The following is a 23,940-nucleotide window of genomic DNA, read 5'->3' on the forward strand; positions in this document are numbered from 1 at the left end:
TGGAGACACATGTAGGTCATATGGAAATGTGTTATTGGGGGATGTGTTGGAACTGGTCCACTGAAGATACCAAGAGGTAACTTTATTTGTTTGTGATACAGAGTTCATTTCAAATGTGAACAGATAAGTAGATTTCAGTGGCCACATTTAAATAGGCTCCAAACCTTCGGAATCTAAAATTCTGTTTGCTTCTCAACTACAGAAGGAGCAAAGGAGTGGTTGACTGTGCTGTGAAAATTCTGCAGAGAGTTTGCTCTTGCTTATTCTACCCAGCATTGCTGCCCCATCAGCCTCGGGGCCTTCCAGCGGGCCGCTGCTTCTCCAGACAGCACACACTTCCCTCCCATTCTAATGCTGGCTGGCTGCTCCACTGCTAGCTAGCCAAAGCACGCTTGCTTCCTTCCTACAAACAGTTCAACACCAGCAGCAAACCTCTTCTTCACTGTGTTTATCTGATCCCAACTTGCACTTTGCTACCTGAAAATATGTTGTTCCCAGTCATTTCTGAGGCTTGTGATAGACCTGACTCAAAAAAGCTCAATGAGGCCGGCCCCACAGATTGATACCACCTTATGCCACCTTGTTACCCTTGTGGTTAAATCAGTCACCAGCCCTCATGAGAACCTTGGGCAACAACGATCCTCTCCACTTGTCATCACAGCACTGCGTCAAGCCCATCCTCAGGGCCACCGCTGCCACCATCCTCTTTCCAGTCTCAGCCCCCGTGTTCATGTCAAAGACAATCTCAACACCCATGCAGCTGGAGCGCTGCTGCTGTCACACTGCCCCCCTCCAAAACTTCAACCACCACTGCTGAGCTGGCTTCTGCTTCACTCAGGCCTCGACCACCCCACTGGCAACTGGCTATCTCTGCAGTCCCACACCTGAAATGCAGTCTGAAGATGCCCCTCTGCCATCCGTTTTATTATTTATTAAGGTTAGTGTGCCTGAATATTTTCCTAAAACATTCACTTGGACCGACTACATATGATCTACTCTTCAACTCTCTTCTCTGTAGAATGTACATTTATATCCTCAATAATTATAGCAACCAATGCATGGACACACGTACTTTCCAAATAACATTTGTCTTACTTTGATATTGCAAGATGCAGAACTTTTAGATAAGAGTACAAAAGGTGCTACATACATGTACTACAAATTTTGAAGGTTTAAAAGTCAAAACTATCAGATAAAATTTTGAATTATGGTAAGAAAATTAATTTTCATTTCTTCAGATCTCACCAGTGTGTAGATGCCAAAACCCTTGCTGTTGCTTTTCCATTTGCATGTTTTTCATGTACTGTCACTACAACTAGAATAAAGAGACAAGGCAAAGCTACTAATAAAAATAACCAGGCAAAACAGCTTAGAGCCTATGGACCATTGTATAGGTTTTTATTCTCTGTAAGGCATAAATTGTTACACATGCACATACCTGAGGAGTGTTCCAAAAAAGAGCACAGTGTACATACTATACTACATCAAATTTAATATGAAAACCACTGTTTCTTGTTAAGGAAAGAACAAAATGTTGAAGGAAAAAAGAAAAAAGAGGATGAAGACAACAGCAGCAACAAATCTAAAAGTTTCAGTTACCATAAAATATATGGCTGCCCATTAGAAGGCAAAAACCTCCAGGTGTAAATTTTTCATTCAAGCTTGCCAAAGATCAGCTTGGTTTTTATTGCTCTATGCAGTTTCCGAATTAAGTGACTTCGCTGAGAATGGAACTTATTTATGTAACACATTACATCATAAATTAACCCTCATAATGTTGCAGTTTGGCTTGCACAGGCTGCTGCTTTATCTAACAGAGAAAGTGGGAGGCATGTGGAGAGACTGAGCCACCAGGGCTCCCCAGCAGATAAACAGCACAATGAGCTGGCAAGACCATAGGCCCAGCAGCACAACCTTCCCCAGATTCCGATTTGTTATCAGTTTCCATGGAAAACACACACAGGAGGACCGCAGCAGAGGAAGCATGAGGCCACCAGTCCTGGTAATCACACCGCCCAGTATCCCACTGAGTTACTCACCTCATAGCCTTTCTCCAGCAGGAACTCAGCCAAGTAAGAACCATCCTGGAAGAAAAGGAAAATCGGGAAGCGTCAAACTCATGGTGGCTGATGCAGACCAGACTAAGACTTTGGAGAAAAGCATGTAAAAGGTTACTTGAACAAAGAATTAAGGACGCTGGCAACCAAAATAAAAGTACCTAGGATGACAAACATGTGTCATCCCAGAGCATTTTTCCAACTGTCAATTCATGAGGGCTTTACAGAAGAAACAGGAAGATACAGCAACCCAGGAAAGTAACAGGAGGCAAAAGAGGGTACTTGGGATGCACTTATGAGTTGTGTGAGGTAAGCACATAGAGCAGAACACCTGGGTGTGCAGGAATATCCAACTGGAATATAACAAGCGGGGAGTAAAACAGGAATCTCTGGGAGGTAATGAGACCTGGGTGGCTAGGGACAGGGAAGAACAAGGCGAAGAACAGGCAGAGAGGACAGGAAGTTAGAATTACTGAAACTGAGCCTATCTGGGGTCCTTCCAAGTGCTGCTAACCTTGAAGACTCCAAAAAGTCAGAGAAGGGGCTAAAATATTTTAAGATGTATGTGTGTACACTCAGGAATGGGAACACAACCACATCTGTATCATTACATGGACATCGATATCACGTGAATTATAATAAAAATAAGGATATAATTTTTATTAAATAGCAAGTACTTCATTTGCATCAATCTTAAATCATGTACTTAACTCCTAACTGAAGATGAAAGCATCTGACAAAACACTGAGATTCCCAACTACTTTGCAATAACTGCTTATAAAACATCTGAGCAAAACTCTCTAGTTAAACAGTATTCTGTGCACCATTTTTAAGATAGCTAATTAAGTTACTAAGAAGTCATAAGTTGAGGAATTACCCTTCTAGAAATACACCAGCCTCCTCAGAACATGAGTCGGACATCTATTTTACAATGAATCCTGTATGAATTGGTAACTGGTGGTCAACTTAAAACACCAGCTGAACTGAATCAACGTGGTGCTGAGCGTGGATGGCACACCTGAGGACTGACGCCAGCATAAAAGGAGACCTAGAGAGGAAGAGCAGCATTGTAGGTTCTTCTAAGTGTTGTTATTGTTTGGAGCCATTGGTTCTCCTAGACGAGTTTGTCATGCTTGCTCCCTGATATGAACTCGGCTGTTACCTTAAGAGAAACTTGAGACCTTGTCGCTGAGAATGGCTGCCATTCACTTTAGGGGAGCTCTGGTCCTGACTTTGAGCATCACTTTCTGACTCAGAAGGGAAGGTATGTGCTATTTAATCTCCAGGAGAAGCTTGTCAGTATATACCCAGCTATTCCCATCATCAGAGAAGCTTAGGATCTCACTGTCACTGAGGGTGGCGGGATACTTTTCAAAGGAGCCCTGATCCTTATTTTGAACATCCCTAGGCCTACTGGCATAGATCCTTCACCCCGCTGGCATAGACTTTCTACCTTCCACCAATAGCCTTTGGGTCTTCCCAGTGCAGATCCAAGGGACAGACTTGCACAGGTCATTGTCATGGCCCTGGGCCTTCATCAGCTGGACTTATGCAGGACATTGCTAAGGGATCAAGGCTCTCAGCTGGATTCTTTGGGTCTTAGTGCGTGGACAGATTTCCTCCACTTCTTGTATTTAATTCTTAGGTTACTATTATAAAATAATACTGTAAATTATGTGTTCTGTATTGTCTTACTCTTCTTATAAACCCTTGACTACAGCAAATCCTGTACATGCTCTTCTGCTTTTGATTCTGGTAGAGTCTCATCTATGCCACCCACGTGAACATAAAACTAATGACTGTAAAAACGTACGTTCTCAAAAGTAGTTGGGGGTGTTTGGCTTAATTTACTTTCAAAAAAACCGAAAAGAGCCCTTTGAGTTTCAATTCCAACCAGATATTCCAGGGAAAACAGAGAGGAAGTAAGCTTTACTATAACTTGACCTAAAGCTGCAAATAGAGACCCCTATAGGTCCTGAAAGTGACAAGACTGCCAAGCAATCACTTGCAATACTAATGCAGAGGTCCTGCATAAAATCAGGCCAAATGACAAAGCAGGGCAAGCAAGGGACACATTTTGTGGTCCATTAAAATCTCCAGCAGATTTTCTTCTGACTCCTTGACATAAATATTCTGGTTCACAGACTCATATGGAGAAGAAAAAGCTTTTGGCCTTTTCACGCCAACCTCTCACCGTGCATGAATCTTCTATACTCACTATGCTAACTCAGATCAAGCCAAGTTAGTCTTCAGGACCATCTCAAATGTTCAAATAATCAGTAGTCCTCTATATCAATGAGCAAACAGTTCAGTAGAAAAATATTTGCAGTAAGAATTCTAACTCAAAAATAAGTTGGGAAGCCCTGGTAAATATGAAGTTAGCGCTTTTGTGTTGTTTTGAAGCAATACCATGACACTTTCCATGTTTTAGAATTCTCTTGAAATAAAAACGGGAAATGCTTTGTGTTCCTCCATAGTTACCAAAAAAAAAGAGAGAGAGAGAGACAGCAGAGGTGACTGTGCTGGAGATCCCTGGGGTGGGGAGATCTGTGATTATTTAGAAAGCTGATGTGAACCAGACCTGACCAGCACTGAACTCTGTCAATGAGGTCTTGTTCTTCTCACCCAGGCCACTTCTCAAACTTTCCAACCACACTGGAACATTCTGAACCAGCGGTGGCACCGGCTTCCTCCTCGCTTCCTTGCCAGGCCTGTCCAGCGATAGGGCCCAGCCTGCACAATGAGTGGGAAACGAGCCGAGCAAGGGCTCCTGGTCTCTGGCCCAGGGAGTCCAGCTGGCCTCCCCTGGGGGACCCTCGAGGAGACATGGTATCTGAGAAGGCAGATGTCTGCCAAACCAGCAGGATGGTTGTTTCCGCCTCCCCTTGAAGTGCAGGCTGATAGAGAGTGCCCCAATCAGACTGACGACTGAAACGTCATACCAGCCAAAGCCTGCAGAGAACACCAAGCACTATGCTGGACTCCTCGGAAACCAAGGAACAGACAGACTTAAATCTCCAACTTGCTCAGTATGAATGCAATCAACGTGATATAAATTGCAGCCTAGGCCCAAAGTTTGCTACAGAAAACTTAATAGTGGAGGCAGTACACCAACTGTGACCCCTTTAAACTTAACTTTGCACATAGCTAATAAGGGTATCTATTTCATATTAAAGCTACACTGTTTGAGGCAATCACCACGGCTTTAATACTTTCAAAACAGAAATATTCTGTCTTATTCTCTAAAGAACTCAGTGAGGAAGGGAAGCAGCAACTTGACGTCTCAGGTAACTGAAGCATAGGCGGTTAGCCAACTTGCGGAAAATCATACCACATAGTTACAGAAGAGACCAGAACTAGAATCCAAATCTTTCATGATTTTGAAGTAGGAAATAATCTCCTTCCTCATCCTCTTCTACCTAACAGCTACCAAAACATGTCACCCCCCCCCCAAAAAAAATAATAAAAGACCATAAAGGATTCATTTTCAAACCAAGTGGATTCAGTCATTTTCCATTACAGGGTGTTTTATGGATTAAACAGTGCTTCCAGTTTTAATCAACTGACCCAAGCCCAGAGAAGTCATGTAATTTGAGAACACTCCAGAGCTGAGAGGAGGGAGCAAGGATAGTGAGCCTGAAATTTCCCAGGTCCTGGTCTGAGTGCCTATACTCCCAGGAGGTACAGTGATGTGTGAGGTGGACTTGCCTTGGTGTAGACACATGCTGGAAGGATGTGGCCCTGCCCAGAGTCCAAAAGAGCCTGGCTTTCTTGTGCCTGATGCTTATCTTATGCTTTGGGGAGAGGGGTCACTTTTCATGAAGTACTCAGAAATACCCCACTGCAAGTTAGATAAAAAAACAAAACTCTAGAATTTAACAGTCAGATTTTGACTACTATATTGAAACCACAAAAGACTACATCTATAAAAAGTTGAAGAAAACACAGAAAAGCTTCCCCTTCTCCTAATGCCCAGATATGGCGGGAAAAAGCATTTGCTGGGCCCTCATAGCCACCAAGCCCAAACACATGTACCAGGGCACAGTCCTACAGCCAAGTTCTTAAGCAAGAGAAGCTTGATGTTCTTTATCTCCACAACCTGGGTGCATTTGCAGTCCACAATGACAAATGAAAAGTGACTGCTCTTTTATGCCACACGAGAGACTGGCCCCTTTAAGTTGTGTGCTAAATTAGGAAGCTACATCCTGCATAATCGATGTTCAGGTACCAGTCTGTAGCTTCTTTGAACAGAATGAGATGGTAAGTAAGTAGTACTGGGCTAGAGAATCCATGCCACAAATGAAATAAATCTATTTACATTACCTCAAGCATCAGAAAAAAGAATAACCCTTCTACAAATAAGGAAGTGTCCTTTGTATAGGCCTTCCACGATGTTTCATTCTATTGTAGTAGCCACTTTGTGTTCCCACTAAGTAAATTATACCCTTTAATGACTAAAGACTAACGCTGTTTTGATTCAAAATAAAACCTTTAAAGCAGTGAAGGCAAACCTATGGCACACATGCCTGCAGGTGGCTGTTTGCAACACAGAAAGCTCCAGAATGTTCACCAGCACTGCTTTAAATGATTTAACTATTCACATGTGAACCATCCAGGGGCAGAGTATATTCAAAATGTATTTACACCTAGGTCATGTTTGTAACAAATCACCGGATAAAATGTCTGTCAGACTCACAGAATTCAAAAGACCATAGGGATTCGTTAATCTGACTCTCTCGTTTTACAGATCAGGAAATTGAGATTCAAAATAGTTAAGTGTTTAGTGTACAGTCACACACTGAAGAAGTAGCAGAACTTGCACATGCACGTTACGCCTGTGCGCAAGCGCGCGTGCTCCCACACACACGTGAGAAACAGATCTCTGAACTCCCAGACCTTGGAATTTTACACTAAAAATTACTTAACAAAGCCCCAAAACGAAGAGACTGAAACAGTAACTGCTGAGACTCAAATAAGAAACTGACTGCATTCAGAGAGTAAAGAACAAGAACATGGCAAATATTCAATAGTGATAAGTGCAGTGGTGATTAACTGAATGGTAGAAAAAATGCGGACACCATCAGTAGTGTGTAAAACATACTTCCATCTCATATTGTCTTGAAAGCTGAATATTATTTCCCCATCAAGGCTGCTGTCACCAAAACACTCTAGGTAGAGAGGAACTCAGCAATCCAGCAACTGTGCTAGGGTGAGGATCACCATTCTGCACAATAAAGGCCTGACCCCGCCCTGCAGGAAGATTCTCTGTTTATCCACCCTTCCCCTCCAGGCCAGGGAAAGGTCCTGGCCCAAGAGCTATACAGGTGCCACACGCATGCAAAGGGGAGAGAGGACAGCTCTGCCGTCAACACCACGCCTCCCAGAGTGTGAGATTGCCATGCAGGCTTCGTAAGGGGGCCAGACATCCCTGTCCTCCTGCATCCTGCTCTGCCAGGATCCAGCACTCCCTCAAAACGCGTCAATTTCAACATGTCAGAATATCAGTGTCATGCCAGGCCAGCTAAAACAAACAAGGGAAGACTTGCGCATTAAAAAAGTAAGAAAAGATTCATTTTAAAATATTTTCTCAATCTGATAGGTTAAAAATGGTATCGTGGGAGCTGGGGTCGGCAGCATAAATGCCTGCCTTGCAAGCGCACGGTCAATGGTATCCTGGGATCTCTTCCTTTCAATTACTGAGTAGTATAAGACTTCAGGGTTTGTTGTGTTTGTGATCTTGTATAGTACTTTTGCTGGGAATTATTACCTTTAAATGCTTTGCCCATTCTTTTAGTAGGCAGCATTTTGCCAACTGGTTTATAAGTAGTAAGTAGAAAGTGTATAAAATTACCTAATTTTCATCTCTCATGAAATCCACTTAAAAACTGATATGTAAAATGGGTTAGATTTCCAGGGATCCAGCTCCTGTAAATACCATAGTTTGAAATACATGGTCCTGCCAACTGCAAATGATTATTGTAAATGCTTAATTTAATAATCCAGGAAGAAAGCAAATACCAAAATATGAACTCCAGATATATTTGCACAACCCAACATTTGTAATAACAATAATTCCAATATACTAAAATAACTTTAATTTTGGCAAGTGGTAAAATGAAAATGGCAGTAAAGACTACAAAACCAGCAAAAATGAAGCAGTTATTGCCATACTATAGAAGCAAAATTTTTATTTAAATGAGCAAGAAAAAGGCAGTCTACACACAGCTAACTGAACACATACAGCTGTAGAAATGTCTGAAGTCTCAGAGGCCAGATACACATGGGCACTAGGCAGCACACAGCGTGTAGATATACATGGGTCAGTCCACTTGCTCATCTCCACAAGAATGAAAAGCTATGCCCAAGAAATACTGCATTCCCTGGATTCTTTTAAACAACATAAACTCCTTTAGTTTGAACCCCGTTTTTTTCTGTCCCCTTCTCTCATTCTGCTACTGCTGGTGTTTGTAATCCCTCGGGGCAGGGCGGGGCGGGGCGGGGGGAGGGGGGGGACCAGAAATCCACTGTGGCTTCCAATCACGCCAAATGCTAACAGGCCAGTCGATGAGCACATCCATCTCATACATGTTCCACATCCATCCACTTTCACCAAAATCTTATAAAATGGACACTTTATTGCCTCCCTTTTGCAAAGGAGTAAACTGTCCTAGGTCCAGAAGACTAAGATCAAGGATTTAAGTGAGGTACATTTGTAATACATTATTTTTATGGCAATTTGCCTCATTAATAGGCTCATCACTCCACAAGGATGGGCCTCCAGATATTTTATCATAGAATTTGTTTTCTATGGACTCTCCTAACAATGGAAAGAGAGCTGGATTAGTGTATCAAACACCCACATGGGCCATAGGTGTTATGGAACAGAGAAGGACAGGAAGGAAGGAAGAGATTCAGTGTCTGCCCTATTGCTCCGAGAAGTATCTGGGCAGCCAGGCACTTCCTGGCCTAGATAGGATTATGCTTCTACACTGGCTGGGGCCTCCAGATTTTACATGCATCAGCACATGCACACGTGGACAGGATGAGAATAATAAGTAGGTAGCCTGCATGGCTAATCAGAACGTCCTGCTATCAGGGAACACCAGTAGACGCATGAGTCAGAGGTGAAGGGTGGCAGGGCTCTGTGGATGAAAGCAAAGCTATGAAATACTACCACACTGACCTCTTCTATACTGGATGGCACGGTGCCCTAGAGAAATATATCACCACACTTCGGCATGAAATCAAGGATGAGAAAAAAATAGAGGAAATACAAGAAGTATATCCCTGTCAAAATCCTATCAAAGATCTGCCTAACTGGCCAGTTTAGTGGTCGTGTGAATAAGGTCTTTCAACTTTAGAACAATGTGTTAGGTGAATGTTTGTATAAATCAGGGCTCTAAATACACTGATAATCTTGTATAGATTTGTAGGGAAGTTAATAATAATTACTAGTAAACTTCATATTTAATATCTTTTACAGTAAATAGACACCATTGTATAAAAAATAAAATTGTACAGATTTTGAGAATTGAGTTCCTTTCCATTTCCTTTCCCCTTGTACACTATCTTTCAAAGTGACAGTTCATACAATTAAAGGCTGTTTCTCTGCAAAGTATGTGATTACGTAGTTCTAATCACCGAGTGATTTATAAAGGAAATGACTTTTTGCAGGTACTCCAAAACAGAGCTGTACTTTGTCCAATGTTCAAGGACACACTTAATGAAAAACTTTAAATTTGGAAAAAAAGAAAACTTTTGTACTGAAAAGAAGAATGATGAAATTTTAGTATTTGTCTGATTTATTAAAGTTTCCTTATACATTTCTTTTTATAATTTGTGTTCTGCCTAAGGCAAAGAGACAAAACAAACATCCTTTTCTTTATGGCTTTAAAAAAGATCAGAAAAATAACAAAAAATCTTTCCTCACATTACTCACATTTATTTAATAGATTTTTACTAAAATATCATTGTTGATTATGTAAAAGTTCAACTACTAACAAATATCCTGACTATTTTTTACTGTAAATGAAGACATTTGTGTCTTCAACTGACTTAATTAATTAGCACAATCCAGGGAAGACTGGTTTTGGGGGTGGGGGGTGTTTTTGTTTTCTGGTTTGTTTGTTTTTTGTTTTTTTTTTTTTTTTTTTTTTTTTTTTTGGTCTTTTGCAAGGATGCTCTGGCCTCAGCCTCTCAAGTGCTGGGATATAGGTGTGTGCCACCATGCCCCGCCAAGCAGCTGAGGAGTCCCTATCATGCAAGAAACATTGTTAATCACTGAAGAAAGTAAAAACTCTAATTTGAGTTGGTGGGAAAGTAAGTAAGTTGTTTATATATATATATATATATATATATATATATATATATATATACAAACAAAACTGGGACTCTGAATGAATTAAAGACAGGTAAAACTCAAGCAACATAGTGTAAATACAGAAATGTGACAGTATCCACCCAGAGCTGCAGATAATGAAAGCAATGATGCTAACTAACACTCGGGGCCTGAGGACAGTAGAGCTACAGGAGCTGTGAATCTGGGGAACAGGACAGCAGAACTCCAGGTGAAGGTCAAGGACGCTGGTCTCACCCAGAGGTGGGTTCTGGGGGACTACCCAGGTAAACACACCAGGGAGCATCTTCTGTCAGGTCACGCTGTATCACACACACCAGGACCACCACCCAAGGGAAGGGAACTAAAACTGGGTCTGGTGTGTGTAAGTACCTGCCCCCATCACATTTTACTCTGTCTTCTGGGTCCCTGCACTGCTTCCAGACAGCCAGATCTAATGCCAAAACAAGAGGATAAAACAAACTGCTTGTGAGGTACCAACAACACAGTGCAAATCTCTGCAGGGCTAATATTTTGGTTGATCTGTTTTTTGTTTTGTTTTGTTTTGTGTTTTGGTCCCAGGCATCAAACTCATGACCTTATGCTTATCGGGCAGGTGCTTACACCACTGAAGTAAATCTCCAGCCATATTTTGTTTTTTATTTTTAATGTGTTTTCTTTTACCAATAGCAGGGGAAGCATAACTCATATCCATTTATTCAGACTTGTTTAAATCTCTACTCAGTACGACTGACAGAAAATTTTTTCAAGACTTCACTGAAAAAGACCAAAGCTCCAGAAGAAGGGATGGGTTCCAGGAGAACAAACCTTCCTTCCCCAGAGGAACGAGATCCCACCTCAGAGTTTAGTCTTGGGAGCACCAAGCTCTAAATTTCCCACCAGACCAGAACTTCAGCAGATGAGAAGGCACCCCAGTGAATGCCATGTTGGAGGTGAAACTCAAGACCACGATGAATTTGAACCTGACCACCTGCACCTCCAGGTCTAAACAGCAGCCCTTCACCTTCCCAACTACACTCTCTCTATCTTCCCTGAGATGGAAAATGTACTTGGGATATGTGACCACGTTCTGTAGATTTGGGTCACACATTTGGGCGATCAGCTCTCTATAAGTGTGGTTAATTCATTCTTAATTTATATCCTGTATATTCTTCAAAGTATTTATTGTTTATCAAAATATCTACTCAGAAATAATTCCTTACAGTTGTTCAGTACTCTAAGATATTTTTCTGTTTACATTTTATAACATTCTTGTGAAGTAGCTAATATTATACTCATTTTTCCAGATTAGAAATTTGAAGTTCCTTATTCAAGGTCACATAGCTAGTTAGAGAACTTGGCAGACTATAAACCAGTGTGTCTCATCCTAATTTATTTCCATAAGACTTCTGTCTCAAGAATCAAAATATTTCAATCAAAATAAGATGTTAGAATAATATTTAAAATAAGAAAGTTACATAAAAACTCACATAGAGCTTAACAAAACTTTCAAAAATTTAAGTATCTTGAGTTATCACCCTGATAATAACCCACAAATAAAAACCATTGCTTAAATTAATCCCTCCACCAAGTCCACTAAACAAAAGCTGTATGAGTGTGTGTGTGTATTGTTTGAGGGCAGTGCTCATTCAAAAAGTTTTATACTTTTATCCTGAGGTTTCAAAAATGTGGTTATATATACTTAATTATTAAAAAGCAGACCCTAGCGCAACCAATCATTTGGTAAACATTTGTTATGATCTACTACTATGAACTGTGATATGATCAGTAAAAGCAAGGATACAGCACATTTCCTACCCTCAAGGAGCTTACAATCAAGTGGGAGGGGGGAAGCGAGCAGGACTCTGAAAGGGCAACCAGGATGCTGAAACTTCTGGTGCAGGAGGGGAAGGTAACTCTGCTGCTGACAAAGGGAGAAAAGCTCTGTGCTCGCCAAGGTGTGCAGAGGGCCTGCCAGGGGGGAGCCCAGTGTGAGGGCCCACTGAGAACAGACCTTCGCTTCAGCTTCATCACACCTTGGTCATCACAATTCTCCCAATAAACCTTCTCCCAGATAGCACATTCTTAAATACACGTGAATGGTGTACAAACTCACACCTGCGCAGCAGCGGCAACTGGACTCTACCCTGTCTGGGACCCCTGGAATAAAAACAATGTGAAGTTCCTTTGGAACCCTATAGAAGTGGAACATAGGGTTTGTCAGAAGTCACTACTGACTGTGGAGTGGCTAATTTCATTGCTGCTTTCCTGGAACTATCTATTGGGCAGTCAGCTTTGTTTCTTTTCTACAATAAATTTCGTTTCATTTTTCTATGTCATGATTTTTATCTCATGAGCATACACACCCATAATTAGCTGGTGACAGAGCAAGATAACAATACATCAATGTCATCACCAGCATATTCGAAAATAACATCAAGTCACTATGTATGTGTAATGCTTTAGGTCAGTGCTAGCTAAGAGGAATATAATTGAGCCATGGGTGCATTTAAAATTTTCTAGTAGTCAGATATGTAAGCTAAAATAGTAAAAAATAATTTTAATCATATTACATCTTTAGCCCTTTTAATTATATATATATCTGACTATATCTGGAATGTTCTATCAACATGTTAATGGAAAAATTAAGATTCTTTTTATGTTAAAGTCTTCAAAATCCTACACTTTATATTTACCGCACATCTCAACTCAAATCTAAATTTTTCTTATAAATACTTGAACTGTGCTTAGATTTTCACAAAACTGACAACTGAGAAGTACATGACCACACCCAAATTGTACCAAAAACTATTCAAGTTTTCCAATAACTGAATACCAAAAAATAATTTTCCTTTAATCATCCCAAGCATTGATAAAACTGGTTCACTTTTTTCCACTAACTGATTTGCCTTCAAAGCAAAGTGTATCACTTTCAAATTGTATCTGTGGAAGTAAATTTAGTCACTCTTCAGTTAATAACATTAAATTCAATATTGCATTTGCATAAATTAGAAAACTCCAAATTTATCAGTATTAACAAACTATTCTTTAAATTCTTCCCAGTTTTTGTTGCTAACTTATGAAATTATATTTTAATTAAAATCCTCTGCATATTGACTCATGTTAGAAATACGTGCAGGATCATATTATTGAATACTTTTATGAAATCCTTCCATTTCAGCATAAATTCTCACATTTGCCTACCAGGTCACAAATTAGCTTTTCCTTTCCTTTAAAGTTTCAAATTTAGCTCTTTCAAAACAGTGTGATCTGAGTAAGAAAACAAACCACACTGCGATGTTTTCTTTATAAGCACTGAATATCTGGCAAACATTCCTTTTGTCTCAAGAAATGAAAGATCTTATACTGGAATACATATTACAAGCTGTAAAACTTGTCCATGATTCTACCAATGAATGCTGTCAAAGAGCACAAGATTGTAGCCTTTATTATCTATTTTATTATCTATTTCTTTCAACAGGTCTACAACCTGCCCACTTTGTAACAGATAGCACATTTTAACTACTGTATCTATAAAACTTTTTATAGTTTGCTTCAGAATATAGTGAAATGAAATACAGCAATAAGAGAAATTTATATAATTTAATTTAACATAGCTAGACTACTGTTACCAAAGAAATTAATTTTTTCCTAGTACCTGAAATTCTTTGACATATGTAAAACATTTAAAATACTTATGCTGTGAATTTGATATTAGTAAAACAAATTTACATTTTCTTTATAAAATTTAAGTCCTCTGAAATAAAGGGTACTAAACTAGGTAGTAAGTCAAGTATTACAAAATGTATCTAAAGCTAAAGAAAAATACTCAAATTTTTTCAAACATCAAATCACTTGATCTTTAGTATTGTTTTAAAAGTCTTTCATTCTGTAAGCAATGTGGAGTGACATAAGGGTTTAAATTTTGGAGGATTTTTGTTTTGTTTTTTGTCTTTTCTCATAAGGTTTTACCAAAATTTTAGTAATTAACACTTCTTTTGCCGTCTCTCCACCCAAAAATGGTTCCTTCTTTCGTATCTCAATTGAAGTCAATTTTGTAGGTGGCCAAAGTCACAATTTTTTTTTTTTCTTTCGGTCTTTTTGAGACAGGGTCTCACTATGCAGTTCAGGCTGGCCTTGAGTTCACTTTGTAGCCCAGGCTGGTCTCAAATTCACAATGATCCTGCCTCAGCTTCCCAAGTGCTGGCACAAAATCATAAACTTTATTAATATTTTCTATAAATTTTTAAAAATTTGTTGGGACATTAAATTCTGAGTTCAAGCAACTAACTGTATATTTTCTTTTTTGACCATTGAGAGGAAACTTCATATCCACTCTGGATTTGTTGACAATATCTTAATATTGCCTACTTTATTTTCTTTAAGTTATTTTTACACACAGCTTTTTTGTTTTCCTCTGGCATAGAAAACTGCACAAACCACTCATCAGGAACTGCTCAGTTCCTTCTGTTTGCCTTGTTCTGCTTATAAAGCTAGATTTTGCATCTGCACTCAATTCTGAAGGAGCACCATAATATCCCCATGCATTAAATTTGGCAATTTGCTCCCAATTACTTAAACTAAAAATAATTTAATATTTATTGAAATAATAAACATATCAAATTAATTAATAATGATAATATTCATGTTCACTTATAAATTATGCTGTATGCATAAAATATCCAAAGAAGCACACTATAATGTTAGGATACAGGAAAATTTCTCAAATCAGTTAACACTAACAAGATTAAATCAGTTAACACCAACAAAAATTAGCCAACACCAACAAAGTAAGTATGGCGTGTATGTTAAATACGTGTTAAATGTTATGTGGTCCTGCCAAAACAACTAAGTCACATTTTTAATAGAAATATACTTTGTGTTTTTTGTTGTAGAATTTCAGCCCCTCAGTTACAGTAGCAGCACTTAATTGGTAACTGCGGTGGCAAACAGCTACCATTTTTGGATGGAGCAGTGATAAGTTCTGTTCCTAGCAGTTCACATGGGTTAATTTATACAATTCTCACAAGTTTAAATACTTTCAACATATTTACTCTAACTACCTCTGTCATAGACAATAAAACTGAGGCACAATCAATTATGTAACTCACCAAATTCACCCCATTATTAACTGGGAAACCAGGATGTAAGCCCAGTGTGATGAAAGGACTGTTCCCAACTAACTGTCCCAGACTGTCAAAACTTCAATGGCACAGTTTCCTAAAAGATGGCATAAGAAGTGGAGAGTATATTGATTTTTGTAATTTTTTTTTAATCGGTACCAGGGACCAAACTCATGACCCTGGGCTTGCAAGGCAGATGCTTATGTCACTGAGCTAAATCTCCAGCCCTGAAGTGGAGAGTATGTTAAGAAGCATGAACCAAGCAACTCTGTAATGAAAAGGAGAAAAATAGGCCCCATGAGAAGGCACAGTAAAAGAGGAAAAAAGACATGGCCTAGATGGTCGCAGACAGAGAGGACAGGGGTCAGGGGACAGGAGCTGGCATGGGAAGCATGAGCAAAGAGCTGCCTGGTCATGAACAAGATAACTATGCTGGTCCCTGGAAACTGAATATTCCTTGCAGGACGTGATTAAATCAAGGATTTTGCACTTTGGAGACTATCCTGGATTATCAGGGTGGGTTCCAAATCCTAGGCACTGCTTAACACAGAGGTGATGGAAGATTTCACAGACAGCAGAGGGCATGTGATCATGGAAGCAGAGACTGGAGCAATAAGGTCACAAATCAAGGGCTGTCAGGAGCCAACCGGATAGGAGAAAAGAAGAAATGAATGTCCCAACTACAGCCCTGAAGGGAGAGTGATTTGCCAAAGTATGCTTTGTTGCTGAGCCTCCAGGATTGAGAGGAGAAATCCACCCAGTGACAGCAAGCATGGGGAGCTAACAGAGTGACCACAGATTCTTCAAACCCTCGTGCATAGTTACACACTTGTGAATCACCAAGGGGAAGCTAGGCATTGAAGTAGGTGAAAGGCAAGAGTACAATAGAAAGAATGAACTACGAAAGGTTCAACAGAAGTGCAAGATCCAACAACCAACAGGAGCAGGAGGGCCACACAAAGCTATCCCACCTAGGCAGTAAGAGGTTCCTTGGTGATCTGGATAATCTCATGGAACTGCAAAGACAAGTTTCTACTGTTGTAGGAGAAGAAAATCTACATCAGGCAGGGAGGTGGCCCTAAAGTCCCACATATTTCCTCCAACTCCAACCCTGAGCTGGCCACAAGCCTTTTTGTCCACATTCAGAGCTGGAACAACTGAGTTAAAAAAAAACAATAATTGCATTAAACCAGGGTGAACCTCAAAATACTGACTATCCCAAGCACTAACCACCAGAGTGGCTGTGGGTTTACCTGCTTGCACAGGGTGGGTACCTGCCAGCTGAATTTCAGCCTTCATAAAACCATTCACACTGACCTGCAGTTAAATATAGATTCTGAGCAGGCAGGTCTACCCAGGAGAAAATAAGCCTGTAAATACTATTTGAACTGACAATAGGTCCCCCAGTTTGGGAAGCCACTGATGGAAAGGAAGTAGGCCAGGTAGGCTGGAAACCACTTTCTAAATGCTGGGCTCTGACCACAGAGAATGGGAGCCACATTTGATGTTACCATGGTCTGCAGGGCCTCTGACTCAGTGCCCCCTGCAAATGACACTCTGGGAAGTCTGGGTGTGGTTTGGGTTGTGTGTGCTCTCATTCGTATTCTCCCCCACCCCTTCTCCTGCTCATCCCCACCCCTCCACTTTCCCTCCCTCTCCTCCAATCTCCCTCCTAGGACACAAATGTGGGTCCTTCTGGTTTTGGCTAGCAATATCCATTTGGCAACAGTTGTCTAGCAACTGCTCAACAGCAGGCACTTTTCTTTTCTTTTAAGGTAGAGATAAAGTATGGCCCCTGAACAAAAACCTTCTCAGCCAGGTTTTACTGCACACTTATTACAAACCAGTTTCAATTTTGTATTTTTAACACTAAGCCTTGAAAGAGAGAGTAAACTCATATTTGTACTAGAAGGGGTATTTAAAGAAAAAGAAAAATGATGCCAGGCCAAATCTAGTACCTGTTAAAAGCTGAATTCTGTCTCCCCGAGTTCATATGTTGAAGCCCTCTCCCACCCGACACACGCATCAGTACCTCAGAACATGATCTTACTTGGAAACAGTGTCACTGCAGGCAAAGTTATTTAAGATGTCACATTAGAGGAGGGCAGGCCACTATGGCAACACGACCTGTACCCCTACGAAACGGGGGAGCCTGGAGCCAGACACACAGGAACAGCACCGCATGAAGACAAGGGCAGAGACTGGGTAGCTTTTGTCCGAGTTGTGGAACCTCAAGACTGTCAGCAAAGCACAGAAGCCAGGAGAGGGGCTCAGAACAGAGTCTCTACTCAGCTTCTGAAGACACCAACTCTGCCCACACCTCAGAAGTTCCAGCCTCCGGATCTGTGCATCAAAAGTTATGTGTCCAGCAGTCCTGCCTGTAGCACTTTATGAAGGCAGCCTTAGGGATGGGACCCTGCCACAGGGCAGGCAGGAAGGCGGTTTGGAGGAGAGTTTCCACTTCTTGCACTTCTCATCACTGCCAGAGGCCATTCCGCGCCCCAGGTAATCAGCCCACGTGACTCCATGGCCTTTGTCTGGGGTGCACGAACTGCACCTCTTGAGCTTCACACAGGTGTCCCTCCTCCTCCTCACTGTAGGCTGCCCCATCCTTAGCACGCTGTCCTCGGTAACTCCTGTCTCTAGGCGTAGACCCAATATCACTCCCTCAGAACCTCCTTCCCGCCCGCCGCTCCAGCTGGAGCCAGATGCCTACTGCTGAACTATGCATGTGCACTGCTTCTTTCCTTCATAGTCACAGGGCCCCTAGGTGACACTTTGATCTGTGGCAGTGCTTACAAGCTCTGCCTGCACCAATGAGCCACAGAAGCCACTAAGACAGGACAGTGACTACTGTGCTCATCACGACCCGATGTGCTATGTCCTGGACATCGGCATGCAATACAGATTGCCCCACTCATTTTGCAGCACCCAGGTCTCAGCAGACACAGTGCCTGATGACACCTGCATGTTAGTATCAGAGCCATGCTGTCAGTTGGTTGGCCTCTTTGTCTTAAAACACAGAATCCCAAAGGGCTCCTGCCTCCAACACCCTTCTCCACAGGGCCTCGAGGGCTCTGCCCATGCCCAGACCCCAGCTGTGTCACACCACCTGCTTCACCAGCGCCATGCCCCAGCCTCCCCACCCCAGCACCCAGCTGCCATACACACAGCACCCAGCACCCAGCATGTAGTTGCACCACACCTTACTAAAATGACACAGAAGCCCTTCACCTGTGCCACAAAGGTCTTCTCCTTTCTGTTTGGTTTTGCCTCCCAACTAAATTACTTTCAAATGATACTTCAGTAGAAATCCAATAAACTGCAAGGGACTACTACTTGCTGCCAGGAGGAGGTAGCATGGAGGGATCTGGGAGAGGCTTGGTTCTTCACCTTCCACTCCCCTGGGTCACATCCCTTGCATCTCTAGGTCAATCCGTAGTTTAGAAACTGCAGCCCCATCTAAATAAACCTTAAAGTTTTAGTAAGGAATCACTGCACCCCATTAACTGTATCTCCATTACCAAAGCCTCACCAAATAAAAACATTGTAATGTGAGCATCTAATTCTTTCCTGCACCTTTATTTTTTCCTTCACTCATTTATTCACATCAGGCATCTGCAATGTTCCCACAAGTATATTAAGTGCCATGAAGTAGATAGAAGGGTCGGGTCCATGGATGTACTGAGAGCACTAACAGCACAACTAAAGAAGCAGACAGTATTTACCATGGGCAGCACAGGCAGAAGTACTGTATAAGCATTCACCTTCTGAACAACCCCACACATAGGGTCCTACCACTATAATTTATAAAGTAAGAACATGGAGTCTTGAGGAGGTGCTGTGGTTTGTGTCTGGAGGTTCCCCCAAAGGTTCCCCCAAAGCCTCATGCAGTCATGGGGGCAGGCTTCTGGCATGTGTAATTGATTCAGGGTCCAATGCTGGGATTACAGGCATGAGTACTGCATCTGCCCTGGAGTGGGTAGCCTGCATACAACACAGGCTTGTTCTCTAGCTCCTCCTTTCTTAATCTTGTTGCTTTTTCTGTCTTCCACTGCCATGAACAGTTGTTCCTCTGCCATGAGTCACTGCCTTGGAGCCAGTTAATTATGGACTGAAACCTCCACAAACTATGTACTTAATAAACCTTTTGGGTACCAGGTATTTTGTATCAGCAATGGGAGAAAAATAACCAAGACAGGAGGGTAGGTCACACTACACAGATACAAAGAGGTAAAGACAATACGTGAAACCAGACATCCTGTATTCCTGTAGGTAGCAATCAGTTGTGGACACAAAGGAAGGCACAGAAGTGGCTCAGGAAAACAAGGCTTATGATCCTCACAGACCTGCTGGGTAAGGCACAGGGGAAACAGAGACTGGGACAGCTGTGTGGGGAAAACTTACACCAGAACCTTAACTGGGGTTTCCTGGAAGGGCGAGATAGAGCAAGTGAGGATACTCTGGTTGGCTTTGGGCTATAAGGCAGTCTCCAGTTGCCTGGCACCTGGCACTGGGATACTAGGGAAAAGAAACCTGGCCTCCTGGGTGCATGGGCCACACCGAGGAAGATGGTTCTGGACTAGGACAGCTGCCGCTGCACCCTTCATCTCTAAGTGCCTCCCCCAGGAGGGACAGTGTCTCCCTAGCCAGCAAACTTTTAAAAACATCAGTATATCATAACATAAATTTAAAACACAAACAATACACGAGACTTCCTGACTTCAGACCTCAACCCCTGTGCCTATTATGCTCCCAGCAAAGCAACACAACACCAGAGCACGCACAGAAGATAGCTACATCATTCACTGGGGCACAGTGAATACACCTAGACTCCAAAACAAGACAGCTTTTGGAGTATCAAGAAAAAAGAAGGGCTCCTTATGAGGATACGGAGGAAGAGGGCTTCCCAGGCACAAGGAATGACCTAAGAACTGTCACAATAACCAGTCCGTTTAGCTGCAGTGCCTTGAGATTACAGGAGCTGGGTGCCAGAAGAATACAGCAGACAAGGACAGAGGTGAAGGCCCAAGCAATAATCCTCGACATTCGGTTATGTGTACAATGACAAGTAATATGAACACGTCTGAACTGGAGCTCAGTCTCTCTCAGGTTTAACTGAGTAATGTGTTAAGCTACAGGTATTTTGCTACAACAACAAAAAATAAACTAAGATGCTCATCTTCATGAACAGTCAGGGAAATGCAGATTACAACCACATTTGTACACATTAGCTTAGCCAAAGTTTAAACAACTGCCAAAATCAATTGTTAGTGAATATATATCAGTAAGTGTACATATTCTTATACACTGCTGGTGGGACTGTGAGTTGGTAAGAACCACATTAGAAGGTAACAGCCTGAGGTTGTCCATACACGAGATGTAGAGCATAGCCTCTAGAAGCACAGAAGTGTTCAGTTCCTACAGAGGGCAGTGACAGGGAACACACGAAGGTGGGCAGTATCAACAGTCAAGGCACAAGAAGGAGAATGACATTTAGTATTAGGCATTTTGAGTTGCAGGCAACAACAAAGCGCTCAACTGAACAAATTCAACAGGCAATCTCTGGTTATGTAAGACAAGAACTTAATTAAATTACATAATCTCCAGTGGCACCTATAGCTCTAATGCTCTGCAATTCTGTGATACTGTCAAGCTTCACGGCTCCTTCAGCTTAAATCTATTAGAATTCACTTCTTCCCCATCCTACAATCTTATACACACAAACATGATTTTAAAAAGAAAAGAAAACCTTCCTCAACATTCAATGCAACATAGATATCTGATATTTGTTGGTTCTTCAACTAAACAAGTTCCTCCAAGAGTATTTCTCAGAATGTCTTCTACTACTGCTGTTTATACATAAGTAGTATAGTTCATTTCTTCCCTTTAAGTGGAACACAGAGATAGAGTTAACTGTCAAGTAGAATCTCCCAAGAAAGGACTCTCCAAAATGAATTTTGAGCTCATTTTTTAAAGATCTAAAAAGAAGAACTCAATGAGCAAAGAAAAGGGGCAATATTCTTGATACAGGTTATGGTGTGTCTTAAGGGTTTACTGCATAATGTGCCAAGTTTCAGGTATTTTGTTGCAGTAACAGAATATGAACTCTCATCTTCATGGACGGTCAATATTTCATGTATGAAGACACAAAGAAAGATCTGGTATACATTAATTAACTGCCATTCAAGGACCAAAGGCAAAGAGAAAATAAAATAGGAGTCTCATCTGACTTACCCTTACCCAGTTGCTTCTTAATTCCAATATATATATTTTTTTCTTACAATATTTGAGAGTCAAAGGCTGTATTTTAGAATGAAGAGCAAAAAGAATATTCAGGAAACTCAGTTTTGTGAAACCTAAGAACAGGTCCTGGTTGGCCAAAATGTTAAGAGTGATGGCTTGAAACAAATCATGAAGATAATCAAGACAGTGATCACTGAAACCTCTGACACAGAGGCCTCTGCCAAGAATAGAAAACCAATACCAGCTTCCCATCACCCCACACACTGAGAATCCCTAATTTCAGTGGTACGTGACACTGGTTGCCAGCCCAGAAGACAGCATAAGACTCTAATCCTAAAGTTTCCAGTGAGCTGGTCCAAAAGGATATTTTGGTGATACTCCAAATGGGGAAGAAAGACCTGGACATCAGATTGCTATAATTTCAAAATCTTTGCCTTAATTATCTCTCATCTGGCACTAAGACACTGGAAACCTCCACAGCATGCCCAGATCATTACTCTGGATCCTCTATACTTATCGATTTATGCCCCCTCCCACATCTATGCTATCACCATCCATCAAGTGAGAAGGGCAACAATCCTTTCTTAATGAAATGCTTACAAAGCAGACCATGCTACAAAACAGAACTTTTCTCCAAGATTCTCCCAAAATATAAAATGTATCCAAATCTAGTAAGTACTTTAGAGCAATTCTCCAGGACATACCAGATAATTCAGCAACTTAGAAACTAATGGTTATATTTTATGTATTACAAAATAGATGTGTTGCTGACAAGTTGTCTTAACAAAATATTTACCTATTGACTCACATTTGAAATATGTTCAGAGTATTCCTTACTTAAAAGAATCCTGTGTAAAATCATCTACAAAGGTTGTTATATATTAGACATTCTCAAAGTGGGCATCCATATCATAGACTTCAACTCCCAGTTTCAGTCCAATATTTGGAAACACATTTTTACTATTCCTGGAAGCACTTTCACATTTTTGTCAGATGTTGAGTGAGCAAGAGGGTAAATAAATTTTCAAAAGCATTTTTAGAGTAGTAAAACCTTAAGTTCCTCACTAGAGGGGCTGATCCAAAATAAATTAAATGCTGGTGTGACTAAGCCGAGTGTGGTAAATTCAGATTTGTAGTGTGAAAACCTCTAGTTAATGGATCTATTCAGTGATTCAACATGTACTTCGAAGTCCTAAGTAGAGCAGCAAAGTATAAATATCAACTTGAAAGCATCCTCCAGTCCCTGGGTTTGTGTTCAGTTCAGAAGTCAGCAATCTTCTCAGCAGGCAGCTCTAGGACCTATTACCACACCCTGGTGGGCTATCAGCTGGGTTTAGGAGCCAACACCAAGTCCTGAGTAAGTGTGTGGGAGCACCACCGTGAGTGTGCAGAAATACAGTAGAAAAGGAGAGGAAGACTGCTCGTTTCTTCTTATACTGGAACCCAGGCTCCTCCACACAACCCTGAGCTCTGCAGCTACACTGGGCTACGCTGTACTACGGTCTCATCATTAGGAATTACAGAACTACACATCGAGGGCTGGGGGTTAACTCAGCAGCACAAGTGCCTGTCTGGCAAATGCGAGGCTATGAGTGGAATCCCTGGTTCAAAAAAAAAATAAACCTTAAATGTGGAGAGGGCCTCAGAGATCAATGAAATCTAGTTACAGTATTTATCAGTGAGCAATCTAAAACCTAAACAACATAAAACACATACAAAAAGAAACATACACCGCACACAATGTCCTTTTACTTGGTCAGAGGTGGTCAGAGGCTTCATCCAGCATCGGTAATAAGACAGAAGGTAGATAATTATTTTCTATTTAATTAGAAAAAAAATCATTGAAAAGCCACTTGTTTTACAAAGAGATCAACTCAGCTGTTTCATTAAAACGGAGGCAGCAGGCCTGAGGATACAGCCCAGTGGCAACCACTTTCCTGGCTTGTAGGAGGCTCTGAGTTCTACCCCTATTGCCCTAAGAAAAGCATACACCAGGTAAGAGCACAAAGTGTTGTCTTTTTCAAACATTGGTCCCTTGTGTATTCTTGTGTTTGGAAACTTGAGAGCTGGACAGCCTAACCACAACAGACCAATGAACAGGCACACACTGTAAACATGCATATAGGGATTAGGTAAGATTCCACCACCAAATGGCATTTTCAGTCACCTGAATTTAGGT

At 41.3% G+C, this 23,940-nt stretch overlaps 1 protein-coding gene across 2 annotated transcripts in view; it reads right to left on the reverse strand.

Annotated features, from left to right (window-relative positions):
- The window catches only part of Gmds (GDP-mannose 4,6-dehydratase), a 515,013-nt gene that overhangs the window by 398,196 nt on the left and 92,877 nt on the right, over nucleotides 1–23,940 (reverse strand). For both annotated transcript variants that reach the window (XM_063259789.1, XM_013145063.2), the window contains exon 2: nucleotides 2,040–2,084. In XM_063259789.1, the coding sequence (XP_063115859.1) occupies nucleotides 2,040–2,084 (45 nt within the window). The remainder of the gene's footprint in view (nucleotides 1–2,039; nucleotides 2,085–23,940) is intronic.

The sequence above is a fragment of the Cavia porcellus genome, unplaced genomic scaffold, assembly GCF_034190915.1.
Source record: "Cavia porcellus strain 051 isolate PalLab524CR breed Dunkin Hartley unplaced genomic scaffold, mCavPor4.1 scaffold_13, whole genome shotgun sequence".
Taxonomy (NCBI): domain Eukaryota; kingdom Metazoa; phylum Chordata; class Mammalia; order Rodentia; family Caviidae; genus Cavia; species Cavia porcellus.